Source organism: Centroberyx gerrardi, chromosome 21 (assembly GCF_048128805.1).
Source record: "Centroberyx gerrardi isolate f3 chromosome 21, fCenGer3.hap1.cur.20231027, whole genome shotgun sequence".
Classification (NCBI taxonomy): Eukaryota; Metazoa; Chordata; class Actinopteri; order Beryciformes; family Berycidae; genus Centroberyx; species Centroberyx gerrardi.
Window position 1 is genome coordinate 14,346,786 of NC_136017.1, and position 13,521 is coordinate 14,360,306.

At 41.8% G+C, this 13,521-nt stretch overlaps 1 protein-coding gene across 1 annotated transcript; it reads right to left on the minus strand.

The window, feature by feature from the left end:
- Nucleotides 1–918: 918 nt before the first annotated feature.
- gckr (glucokinase (hexokinase 4) regulator) lies at nucleotides 919–7,799 on the minus strand. The gene is made up of 18 exons (XM_071908437.2): nucleotides 7,629–7,799; nucleotides 7,451–7,519; nucleotides 7,282–7,350; nucleotides 6,907–6,980; nucleotides 6,648–6,714; nucleotides 6,420–6,473; nucleotides 6,092–6,186; nucleotides 5,747–5,852; nucleotides 5,390–5,508; nucleotides 4,014–4,112; nucleotides 3,701–3,798; nucleotides 3,066–3,142; nucleotides 2,595–2,691; nucleotides 2,291–2,397; nucleotides 2,118–2,195; nucleotides 1,829–1,972; nucleotides 1,620–1,754; nucleotides 919–1,412 (listed from the first exon to the last, which is right to left on the minus strand). The coding sequence occupies exons 1-18, from the start codon at nucleotides 7,797–7,799 to the stop codon at nucleotides 1,299–1,301; spliced, it is 1,773 nt and encodes a 590-aa protein (XP_071764538.2). The 3' UTR covers nucleotides 919–1,298.
- Nucleotides 7,800–13,521: the final 5,722 nt, after the last annotated feature.

The following is a 13,521-nucleotide window of genomic DNA, read 5'->3' on the forward strand; positions in this document are numbered from 1 at the left end:
AGTAAGCCATTCGCTTCCATTCATTCTTATACAGTTTGAAAACAACTTCCACAGAGCGAGAGAATCCATCACAGTAAACATGAAGAATGCATTTGGTTTGGTGAAAGTTTCTGTTTTATCCTTTTTACTTACTACTACAGACAAATCAAGTCTGACTTTTAAATGGTCTGAACTTTTTGGCCGCCATTTTATTGGTCTCTATGAGGCAAACACCACCCACCTGGCACTCCGAGGGTGTTAAAACAAAGCAAACATTTGCAAATGCAATTTGAGCCAGGTCTGATGTGCACTTCTTCACTTTACTGGGCTGTTTTTTTTAACCAGGAACCAGGTTTGGCTGCCCTAGAGGTAGCTTCAAAGCTGCTCAGTTGCTCTCAAGATACACTCACACGTCACACTAATCCGGTACCTGTGTGTGTGTGTGTGTGTGTGTGTGTGTGTGTGGGTGTGTGTGTGCGTGTGTGTGTGTTGAGCCGCAGAGGGATTGAGGTTGACTTACATCACACCGACCAATATGGCAGAGCCTTTACCTCCAGTTACAGAACGCAGATCGAAAATGTCGGTGAAACATCCAAGCATCCCAATTTTGCAGCACTTTAACATATATTAAACAAATGCAATATATACAGTACATGTCCGAGTAAAATCATGATCTGAAGTTCATCATTCAGTAGCTTTAAAGGATCCAGAACATCAGTATAAACCACATCTTGGACTGGTCAGTGTGTTAAACTTGGGTGGGTGGGGTTTACCATATCAGGCCAATTGAAATCACAAAAACACAAAATTGACTTCTAAATACTTATAGAGTAATTGCCTGATTGTGTGGTACTCATTGTGTTGTCTCATGACACCTTAATAGGCTACAATTACGATTAAGTAGAACACATTTTCCAACAGTATCTGGTCCAGGTCTGGTATAAGCTGCTGTTAAAAACCATGACAGATACATTTGCAGGTTATTATGGTGTGGTGATTGGTGTTGAGGTGTTTCAGCAGTGTCAGGTCTGCCCCCCAGTGGCCTAATGCGGTACTGCATTTTAGGCCATTCAATTGTCATATTACACTCAGTATAATTAGGAATTAGGACCACTGAATCCCTACCAGCTACAGACCCTGACCTCTGACCTCTGACTCTCAGAAAGAGAATTTCCCTACAGGAATCAATAAAGTGTCACATTATCATATTACTTAGTGAACACACAAATGCACTGTGTGTGTATGTGTGTGTTTGTGTGTGTGCAGGGACTCCTGCCTGTTCCCATCTCCTCTTGCCGATGATGCCACAGCTGTGTCAATTACGACAGGCACGCTTCCACAGCGTCCCGTACTATTGGTCGTCGCTGCAAGTGAGACTCCGCCTCCGAGAGAGAGCAACCAATCAGCAAGCAGACCAAAGCGAGAGGGACCACCTGCAGAGAGAGAGAGAGAGAGAGAATACATACTATTGTGTATTATACAGAACATGTTTTCACATCATATACATCCTATACTACATCATATACATACTTCATCATTAACTACATCATATATACATCAAGTCAGTGAACTGAGAAAAGGAGAGAGAGAATCCAGTTCTTGTCTGCTTCCATTCACCCCCTCACCCCTCCCTCCTCTACCTTGCTCCTGCTGCTGGCGGTGTGAGTGTGTGTGATGATGTCAGAGGAAGCGATGGCCGCCGGCAGCTCGTCCAATCGGTACACGGCCTTCAGCAGCGCCTCCTCACACCGAGCCTCGGGACGACCGGACAGCTTCTGTTGATGCAGTTTGAGTTTTATATCTATATGTATATCCACCTGTGTGCGTGTGTGAGTGTACCTGTGTGTACCTGCAGTAAGCGTGTGGCTCGGCGATACAGTTTGCTGTTGGTGACCTGGACGTCCATCATGTGGTTCTGGTAGATCTTCCCCTTTAAGACGTGAGCGCCGGTGCTCACCGCATTCAGCACCAGCTTAGTGGACAGCTCCCACTGCTGAGAGAGAGAGAGGGAGAGAGAGAGAGAGAGAGAGAGAGAGAGAGAGAGAGGTTCAAAGAAAAGAGTGAATGAGGCAAAACAGTAATTTATCATGCTCCGGTGAGTCATTGAATCAATGTGTGTGTGTGTGTGTGTGTTGTACCATGCGTAGCCAGCTCCCTGAAGCAGGTGACGGCCAAGTGATTTTTAGCGCTGATGAACACAGCTCACTGATGTTGTCCTGCAAGAATACATGCAGACATGTGGTTCATTAAGCTGACACAAACACACACACACACACACACACACACACACACAGATTGAATGTTAACCAACTTGTTGTACAGCTCCAGTTGCTCCTTCAACCCCATGATAAACAGCATGGAGGCTGGAAGACTTTTCTCTCACTTGGCGTGCCAGCTTCTCCACTTCAGTCACATCATCTATGGAAAAAGTTTTATTTATTTATTTTTTTTGTTCTTGTTTTCATTTTTAACATCTCTGAACCAGAAATACATGATGATATTCAATTGTAAGCCCACTGCCTGCGGCCTCATTGTTAGGAAATAGGAAGTTAGAAAATGATTCACATGATGTCTACAGATGTGTGTGTGTGTGTGTGTGTGTGTGTGTTTCTCACCGGAGTGTGTGTAGATAAGCAGAACAGTGTCTTGGTGGTTGAGGGAGGGCAGAACCAGACGCTCAAAGTCTTCGTGGGCGATGCAGAACTCAGGACCCTTTGGAAAAAAAGACAAATCTGAATTTCTGTATTTCTATGCCCTGGGACAGAAGAGTCTGAAGAATTTCATTTAATAAGATCCTCACTATTTGAAAACAGAGACACCTACTCTTCCAAAATGATTAATAGGAAAACATTAGAAGGAAGTGTGTCACTTTTTATGAGTTAACGACAAAACACTTTTACAGACCTCTAATAACATTTTAAGACATTTTAGACTAGAGCATTGATTCTCTGCTGTCTAGTATTACATGTTCATAAATCCAAATTAGATTGTCCTTTACTGTTAACAGATGTTAATTCATGGAATTTGAGTGCAGTTTTCCTTTAGTAATGAGAGTTGCTCCCCAGCTTTTGAGCACGCACACATACCAGTGAAGTCAGGGGGCCTTCACTGTTGTTCAGCTCTCTGTAGCCTCCGCTGATGAAGCCTCGGACATCCTCATAGTCTGACACACACACACACACACACACACACACACACACACACACACACATTACAATTTTAAGTCTGCGCAGTTAAAAAGTTCACTGGACCGAAAACCATAACCGACCACCAAAACACCATTAAAGATCACAATGGAAATGAGACTGAAACATTCATTGTCTTATTCTTGATCATTTAGAAATATAAATATGAATATGTATGTATTTGGGAATTTTGATGGCTCAGTTGGCGAACATTTCTCACGTCTTCCTCCTCTCTCTTGGCTGTGGATGTAAATACCATAAAAATGATCTTTAAAGCAGAAATGCCATAAAGAATAATCTTTTTTAAAAATGTGTCTCTGGTATACACATTAAAATAGTATTTATACCCTTTGATATTGACAATAAACACCAGATTTTGCTTGTTCCCCGACCATTATCCAAAAATAAATTGGATTATCCTGAGAATCTTCCATGCATCTTAGATGGATTTGATGCGTTTTCCCACTATGTGAACACAATCTGATCCAGGTGTAAAGGTTCCCATGCTGCATATTCATTCCTCCCTTCCTTCTCACCTGCTCCGAAAGTGGGGTCGCACTCGCTGGCATCGATGAGTCCCAGGACAGCCAGCGAGCCCCAGCCCAGGTAACACACGCGCCTCCCGCACCGCAAACTGGAACACATACAAACAGGGTGGAAAGGTCAACAGACTGTTTTAGTGTCCCATGATGGTCTAAATGCTGTTTCAGAGGCTTTTACACTCTGATAAGATTAACATTCTGAGGGGGTAAAACACTGCTGGAGATATCGGCATTAATGCTTGTGTGTGTCTGGGTGTGTGTGTGAGTGTGTAGGTGGGAGTGGGAGCAGTAAGAAAGGATGTCCCACCTCTGTCCCGCTGCCTCCACCAGTGCTGTAATCCCCTCACTCTGAGTGTAAGTGATGTCCACAGTCTTCTCATACGCTCTCATGTGCTGCAGGACGCCCCTGTTGGAAAGACAGCACACAGCTTGTATTTAATAAGGGGTTTCATTTAAAACCTCTCTGGTATACAGGGAAGGACAGAGGTATTTGGACTGTGACACCTTCATACTCTAATTACTTGGGATATGAAATGGCAAAATGACTGTGAAGCCAAACTACTGACTGCTACTGTAGGTTTAATTGAAGATTTTAGCTGTACTGGAGAAACAGCCCCTCCTGTGCATGGCTCCATTTCAGGCTGCACAAAAACATTTGGACACATGGAAATTCATAAAGCATAAATCATGAATCAGTTTTAGCATATACCATCAAAAACTCTCAGTGTGCAATGACCTCTAGAGGTCTGCAACACATGATGAAAATACTGTTGTGCAACAAGAAGAATGGAAGCAGTTTGTTCACCTTTGTTTAGTATGCTAAGTGCAGTTCAAAATAAATTTGAACAATAATATATATGCAATATATAATAAATCAGAGCAAAAGTGGGAGTATAAGAAAAAACAATATGTAAAATTACAGCATATATGTGCCTATATCAGCATATATCAAATATATTCAAATTACTGCTGTAGATATCATGTACACAACGAGCAGATTTGGTTATGTGCATTAGTAACCGTCTACCTTATCATAAACTCCAGCTGGAGGAACCATATGTACAGAAAAGTACAATGTACATGTGCATCGTTGTGTGTTCTCATGATCACTATCATTATCAGAGCATATTTAGAGATAAAGGTAGAATATGTACAGAAAAAGTGTCCAGAGATAGTGATTCATATTAATGTACAGAAACACATACAGATCAGAAACAAACATAAATTCATAGTAATGTGAAAATGGAATTGAACATTGTCCTACTTGTTTATTTGCTATGTACATGCTCTATTTATTCACTTTCCATTATCATGTTTACTTCATTGTAACCTCTGTGTGCTTTCTACTGCTGTTGCTGATATTTTGATGTGTTTTGGTCAAGATGTAATTGGTTTTAATTGCCCAGCACCGCCCACACTCATCTGTAATTATTCATAAGCATCACAAAAGCTCTGCCAGGTATCATGTGTTTGATGCTCTGATGAAGGTATTCTTCTTTGGGGAAACTGATTGAACACAGTTCCCTGAGTACACATAAGTGTGGTAATTAAAAGACAATTAGGTAGGCCAGTGGATTTTATAAATGGTGTTAATGGTAATTTGTATTGATGATAGCTCTTGGTTATCCCTTTCAGACTGATGCAGAAGAAGCCTGTGTTGATTTCTCATGCTGACACGCTTACTTGTATGTGATGGGTGCGTGTGTGTAGGCGGCGGCATGGGCGGCGGACAGGACGACCTCCAGGAGGATCTTAGTAGCGCTGCCTCCCTTCATCCTGGAGGAGCCGCTGATGGCCTCGGGCTGTACACACACACACACACACACACACACACACAATGAATGGGAGGCTGACTTTCATTTCATTGTACAGCTGACACATTTCGACCAGAAAATGTACCAACATGTAAACCTTCCTGGATGCTGTTACAGAGTCCACAGCAATTGTCTCCAATTCATGTCACTAGTCAGTAGTGCATGTCAGTAGCTCTGATTCATGTCAGTAGCAGCTACTGTAATGAGTGCAAGTGGAGTTTCTTACCCCAACTGCTGGGTTGAGGATGAAAGCCGTTTGACTTGTGGCAAGTTCCTGCATCCTGTCAACCACACTGCGAAAAGTGAAGGTGCAGCCTGGCATGGGCTCATCCCTACACACACACACACACACACACACACACACACACACACACACACACACACACACACACTTTAACTTGTTATTTTTGTTGTTAAGATGAAATTAACTTTATTCATCCCAAGTGGAAATTTCATCCTAACTTACCCTTAGTTCAAGTTATTTCTTAATCGTTATATAATTTCATAACTTATTATTGGAATAACGATGAGCCGTGCACACATACACACACACACACACACACACACACACCTGGCCTGAAAAGCAGGGTTGAAGCCAACCAGTACAGGAGTGTAGACCTCAGGGTGCTGCAGGCAGAGGTCAAGCTGTCCTGCCACAAATGGAGCCTACAGCACCAGAGATCACACACACACACACACACACACAGAGAGAGAGAGAGAGAGAGAGAGAGAAAGAGAGAGAGAGAGGGAGAGAGAGAAACACACATAAAGTACTGACCAACTTCAGAATACACTAAATTTAGAGTAAGAATAAGTTCAGCTTCCTGAATCACAAGTGAGAAGACAAACTTCTCTTCCTACACAGAATTCAGATTCTGATCAATCAGAGAAGGACGTACAGACAGGCCACAGGAAATGCCGATGAACAAGACCCGCCTCTTCCCCTCACAGAGCTGCAGGGCATCAGAAACAAGCACTGGTTACAGATGCTAGTGTGTCACATGCTGTACTTTTATTCAGAATTCCAGCATTTACACTGTATCTACACACACATACACACACACACACACACACACACTCACACACACACACACACACACATACACACTTTCCATCATATCCCTGACCTTCTCCAGACTGAGCATGCCCAGTTTGGGGTTGTCTTCAGGAGCTTCCTGGGAGGAGAACAGTGCTCTGAAGAAAAGAAAGAAAGAAAGAAAGAAAGAAAGAAAGAAAGAAAGAAAGAAAGAAAGAAAGAAAATATCACATTTAAATTGAAACATATAAATACATTGGAATGTACTTCGTTGCATTTGAAATATTTGAAGTGGAGTTACTTCAGTCCAATATTATATTATTATAATAATATATATGGCCCTAACACACCGGTCTCCTCCAGCGATGATGTACGAATAGACCGGACTCTGCTTCAGCTGCCTCAGAGCTCTGTTGAAGCCTGACTACACAACACACACACACACACACACAGAGAGAGAGAGAGAGAGAGAGAGAGAGAGAACAAAAAACAATACCTGAAGTTCATCTTTCAATAGCTCTAAAAGATATTGTACTGTCAATGGTTTTGGAACCAAACTCTTCACACAAACAAATCAAGGTTATTCAACATTGCATTCAAGAATCATTTTGTTCAGATGGACATTGCTTGCGGTCACAGTAAGCCGCCATTAAAATGTGCTGCTTCTTTCTTCCTAGTGTGCAGCAGGCTAAATAATGCTGAGAGCATTTCAGTGCCGCTTTTACCGCGATGAGGAAAGCCAGTCGACCAGAAGTCCCACAACCACTCAGTACCACCAGGCTCTCCTCTGGGTCCTGTTGACCAAACACAAGACAAACTGTCACCACAGGGCAGAGAGAGAGAGAGAGAGAGAGAGAGAGAGAGAGAGAGAGAGAGAGAGAGAGAGAGAGATACCTTGAGAATGAGCTCCACCCTCTTAGCGACCTCCATCATAGTTTTCACCGCAGCGTCACTGAAAAGCTTCTGCAAATGACAAACATTTAGAATAAAATTCAATAATTCAAAAGTGATTTTTTTTTTTTAAATTGGCAAAACCATTTTCACTGCCTCACACATTGACCTCTGACCTCACCTGGTAGGTGCTTCCCGTCTCCTCCTCCTGAAACATCTGGGCGTCACAGGCCTCTAACAGCCTGACGATGCGATTGGCCGAGGCTCGGTCGATGTCACGCGTCAGGGGGTTGGACTTCTCTGAAACAGGAAGCCCCGGCTCATAATCTGGAGACTGACCAACATCAAACATTGTAGGAGTTTGAAAAAATTTTAAGAAATGATGAAACACTTCTTCCCTACCAGTTTCAATGCATTCGATTTAATATGGAAACTGAAACTACAGTTCACATAATAAGGAGCATTTATTCTCATTAGTTTCTTTATAGATTTTATAGATTGGCTTTTTATGACGTCCAGCTATTGAATTATGAAGAAAATCCACTTCCTCAGTTGATTAAACTGCATGTGAATTGATCAGTATGGATTAATGGTTTCAATAGATTGCAACCTTCTCTTCCTCTTACCTCCCATTCACGCATAGTGGAGAGACTCCAGTCTGATCCTGCCATTGTATATATGAGTCTCTCCTTTTTTCTGCCAAAAAAATCGTTTGTCACAGGGGCTTTTCTCTCCTTGTCAGTTACAGGAATTCAAAATGAAACCCAGACAACGCTCGGCTCTATCTGCAGTGACAAAGTTCACTTAAGGACCTTTGAGACTGCAGAGTGAAAGGCGATATGGATTTCTCTGTCACACGCAGCGACATAAAAATGTGCAGCTGTGTGAGTAACTGCAGATTCGTGGCAGAAGTGGCTGTAACTGGAACCAACTATGGAGGAACAAAGCCACTCTGACATTCAGATGAGCCAAGATGAAACTTTAATGATTCCTGCTGGGGAATTGGGAATTGCACTACTGGCATCAGTTGTATTGCTTGGGATAGGAGGAATGGTGTGTGTGGCTGCATGCAACGCTCCTGATGGGATCCAGTGTGTCTTCCAGCTACCATGATTTTTAAATGTACTAAAAGGAGATGTAACACAGAAATCAAAGATGAAAACACTAGGCCTATAAGACAGTTCAAATTTTAAATCCCTTGATCTCAACACTGAAACATGAGCTAACAAATTTGTTCTTTTCCAGCCTATCAAGTACAAAAAGATCCAAGTCAATGTCAACAATACAATCATGTCCCAACACACCAGATTGTGGAGTCTAACACATTGCATCACTTGCTGTGTACTCCAAAATGATTTACATAAGATTTCTCATCCAACTGTATGATGCAATAGTCTGGACATCAGAGTGAGAAGTGTTGAACTGCCTGCACAGCCTGGCAGGCTGCCAAATGTGAAACAAACCGCACCTTTATAAGTAAAGATTAATGTACAGTGAGATTGATTTACTCTGTCGAGGCTTATTTCGCAGTAATGACCGGCTCCCTGTGCATTATCCCGGCACGGTGCTGATCAAAGACATTCATCACTTCACACAAAATATTAACTTTAAATGGTTTTATTACATGCTGCAGGAATTGGTTCAGCAGGACTGTAACCATAGAAACGTCTGTAGCTGGATTTCACGGCTACACTAGCAGAGCTGTAACATATTAGTCATGTAAAAAAAAAAAAAAAAAAAAAAAGAAATCCTGAAACATTACCGTCCAGCCTCTAACCACCAATGAGAAGTTTTGTGCTACTGAATAAATTATGAAAAAGTACCAATGGAAAAGTGTTCCATGCTTCCAAAGCTGGTTAACCATCTGTCTGCAGTAAACATGGAGTACCGTCTTTTAGCCACAAGGTGTCGCCAGAGTGATGTGAGACTGATCTGTTATTCAGTAACAGATAACAGACCCCAGAATGCCTTCATTGGCCAGCTATAGCCAATAACATGTGATCTCAAAAACACTGAAGGTTCTCAACAATATATTTCCATAATGAAACTGAGGCAGCAAAAGTGCATTCGAGCTTGTTCTCCTTGCTTTGTCTCATTTCAAATATAAATGTGTCCCTTTAACAAGCCGCTCTGCTCTGCCTCTGCTTCATACAGAACACCAGCACTGCTGCATCTCTCACACTCCGACGGTGAACATGCTGTCCTCACTGAATGATGCAGCACTGCCTTTGGCCAACCACTGACAACAGACAACGCGTCATTCAGTGGGAGACAAAGGGCTTTATTTATACATCATATAATGGGAGGAACTTACAGGATCTTCATCAAAAGCTCAGGCTCAAGGTCTTTAGGTCTATGTGCTTTAGTGGAATATGCATAAGAAATACTCTTCCAAATAAGGGAATAGCCGTGGCTGCAATTTAAATTCCCATTGTAGTGTTATGCGTAGGAGGGTTAGTGAATTCATAAGAACTTTGCAAAAACAGAAAAAGAAGAGTGTGTCCTGTTCTCACATCTGTGAATCATATGTACACCTACAAAGGGAAAAAAGGTCAAAAATAAGGAAAGTTGAAATTCAAAACTGTGAATCTCCAAAGTCTTCCACTCATTGTCAATGGAGCAGCTGTAGGAGGATCCCATGATATAATATTATAAATCCAAACTTCTTCTGCTTCTCACTGAACGGCTGTTATGCGCAGATTTTGCAGTCTTGCCCAAAATCGGATTCAAAGTTTTTTTAAGATTGCGTGCTCTTGATGCCAAAATCAGTGGATTATATAGATTTTCTCAACATCTTTGTGATATATAAACAGATAAATCTAATTTCTATCATTGCCCAAAATTAGAAATGCTAAAATAATGAGTTGTCATAAATGTCTTTGAAATTAACATGCAGTGGAATTCAGGATAAAGTATAAGAGCAACTTATAAAGTCCCTGGTTACAGCTTTTCATAGAGTTTTCTTTAACACTGACTGGGCTATTGTAGGCCATAGGAATAACATTTTGTATGGAAATTCACAAAGTGAGTGTTATTCAAATTCAGGTCAGAATTTGGGTTAGACTACAGAAGTACTGAGAAAAATATTTGTGTTATTTGAGTACTGAGTTCAAAAGAAGAGTATTTTTCCCAGTAATTGTGTTCCCTGTTACCTTTTACAGCGATTTGTGTTGAACCTGTTTTGTTAAGCCCACTTCATAAATAATAGATGTGACTTGACCTGAGTTGACCTCCAGTTTCTGACAGTCTACTGCAGGACGGCACTGCACATCGACTCTGTCAGCCAAAGCATGAAAGGTCCTTTGATTTTTTGAGGAGGCCGTAGAACCTCATTTCCCTTCTGCTTCCACATTTCATCTTAATTCTGGACAAATCGGCCCCCTAAGGAGTCAAGAAGTCATCAACACTAAGCGATCCCGCTCATAATCAGTCACCCAACCCTGGAACGCTAAATGGTTCACAGAGGGGAAAAGACAGTTTGACTTTCTTGGTCCGGAAAAGGTCAGACCGGCATTTTTGAGATCAGCGGTAATCCTCAAGTCATCTTTACACAGGCTGCTGTGGAAAGGTGCAGCACTTATCCAGCATTTCTGCTTTCAACAACCCATGTGTTATAATGGCACTTCTATGATTTGTTTATTTCAATTTCATGTCAATTATATTACTCCACACAGATGATAAGATGAGTGGGGTTTAATACATTAGGACTGTTCAGATTGTGCCACATAAGCTGTGAATCATAAAAAGTAAACTACACTGGCTTTCAAACACTTTTCTGTGTTTGTCTAAACTTTCTGGCTCACTCTGTGTTGTCCTATATGACAAATCCCTCCCATCTGCCGCCTAAGTAGGCAAGAATAAACCATGGAAAGTGTTTTGCAAAATGACTATTCAGCCCAGGTCTGGTCTGTACTGTGCTGTGCTGTTTGACGTCTGCTTGGAGTGATGTTTTTATACGACCTCTTCATGTTCGCCCTGACCTGTCTGTGTCTGTGTGTATTCCAGTATTGATACATAAACACACTGGAGTTGGAGATACTGTCAAAATGAGATGAGACAAACACACAAATCTGCAAATACACACACAAAGTATAAAACTATATTTTTAAAGTGTTATTGCACTCAAAATGACTAGAGCACTATTAGAGCGATTAGCTGTCTCCAGTAATAAACTTCAGTAATAAACTTTTTTCCCATAATGGATGTATAGCATTTATTATGAAACACTTCATTTGTAGTTTTTGTTTAAACACTAATAGATTCAAATCTTTTTTCATCAACTAGATCTAGTCATGCAAATAATACAAATTATCTACTTTTATTCAAATTTAATTTAATTTAATAATTATAATACATTTATATTATTATATTTATATTTGGGATTTTTTATGACATAAAAACGTAAGTATTCATTTAATTAAGTCTCACATTATTTCAGTCTCTATTACATATATTATGGTAAGGCCAGTGTTTTTGAGGTGTGTGTCCTATTTCATTTATACCTTGATGGGAGTTGACATCTCAGATTATCATTATTTTGTCATTATTGAAATTTTTCATAGTCATTTTGTGCTGATTCATCATAATTTTGGGTTGTAGGTGAAAATGAACCTCAAACACCCCAAAGACCAGGAAAACTCGCCCCATTTTATTAAAAATGTAACTCTACATCTACATCTTCTCTCTCTTTCACTCTCTTTCTTTGTCTCTCACTCATAGAAACTGCACACACAAACACACAGCAGCACTCAGCTGCACAAACGTACTCTCTCTCTCTCTCTCTCTCTCCCTCTCTCCCCGTCCTTCAACCCGCACAGCCACGGTCGCCATGACAACAGAGAGGCTAATCTCCAGTGGACAGAGAGAGAGGGAGAGCGAGAGAGAGAGAGAGAGAGAGAGAGAGTACATGTGCCTAGAGAGAGTACATGTGTTTGCATAGCAACGGTTTTCTGAGAAAGAAAGCCAGAGTGAGTGTGTGTGTATGTGTGTGTGTGTGTATGTGTGTGATAAAGAGATGCAGTGCATGCTTGCATATATAGAGTGTGTGTATGAGAAAGAAATTGAATGCATGCAGGAGAGAGAGAGAGAGAGAGAGAGAGGGAGGGAGGGAGGGCGAGCGGGCACGTGTTTGTGTTGCATGTGTATCCCAATGAGAAGAATGCATGTCTTTTTTTTCTACCCTTTCTCTCTCTCTCTCTCGCTCTTTCATATCTTCTATCTCTCTAACAATTCCCAAATCTATCCCTCCTTTGTTTCTCAGTTTCTCTCTGTTTGGAAGTCCATCCATCTTCCAATGCTTCAATCCATCCCTCATCTCTCTCCCTCCTGGCCTCCATACCTCCTCCAAATTCTGAATCCATCCCCCCTTCTCGCATGCTTTCAACCCCTCCAAAAATTCCTAATCCCTCCCTCTTTTTCCCTTCCCGTCTTCCATCCCTTCCCTAAGTCTTAAATCCATCCCTCCTCTGTTTCTGAGTTTTTCTTTCTTATGCCTTCCATCCATCTTTCCGTCCCTTCCCTCCATCCCTCTCTCTCAAGACTTCCACCCCTCTAGAAATTCCTAAATCCATCCCTTTCTTTCCCTTTCATCCCTCTTCTGATTCGTAAATCCATCCCTCTTTCTCAATCTGCCTTCTCACGCCTTCCAGCTCCCTTATATCCTAAATCCTCTCTCTCTCTCACACACACACACACATACACACACACCATCCACCCCACTCTCCCAGAGTCCTAAATCTTTCCCTTTCTATCTCCCTGCTTGCCTAGCAGGGATCACACACGCACACACACACACACACATATGTTCTGGCTGATTAGGCTGGCAGAGCCACAGGGCAGGCGGCCCACTGGAGGGGATAGATGGATAGAAGGAAGGAAGGATGGAGAGAGGGAATGGATCGAGGGTGGGAGGGAGAAAGGGGAAGATGGAGAGGTGGAAGGAGGGAAGTATAGAGAAAAAGATGGGCGGGTAGGTGGAGGACTGTCTGGAGGGATGGAGCAATGGATGGAGAAAGGGAAGGAAAGATGGATGGAGGGATGGATGGGGGGAGGTGTGAGGGAGAAAGGGAAGGATG

Bases quoted from the DNA above. Each gene is read 5' to 3' on its own strand.
- gckr (XM_071908437.2), bottom strand. From the start codon at position 7,799: ATGTTTGATGTTGGTCAGTCTCCAGATTATGAGCCGGGGCTTCCTGTT. The intron at 3,143-3,700 runs GTGAGAAGGAAG...TGTGTGTGTCAG, and splicing joins CGACCCCACTTTCGGAGCAG to ACTATGAGGATGTCCGAGGC. The intron at 2,196-2,290 runs GTTGGTTAACAT...GTATTCTTGCAG, and splicing joins CAACTGGAGCTGTACAACAA to GACAACATCAGTGAGCTGTG.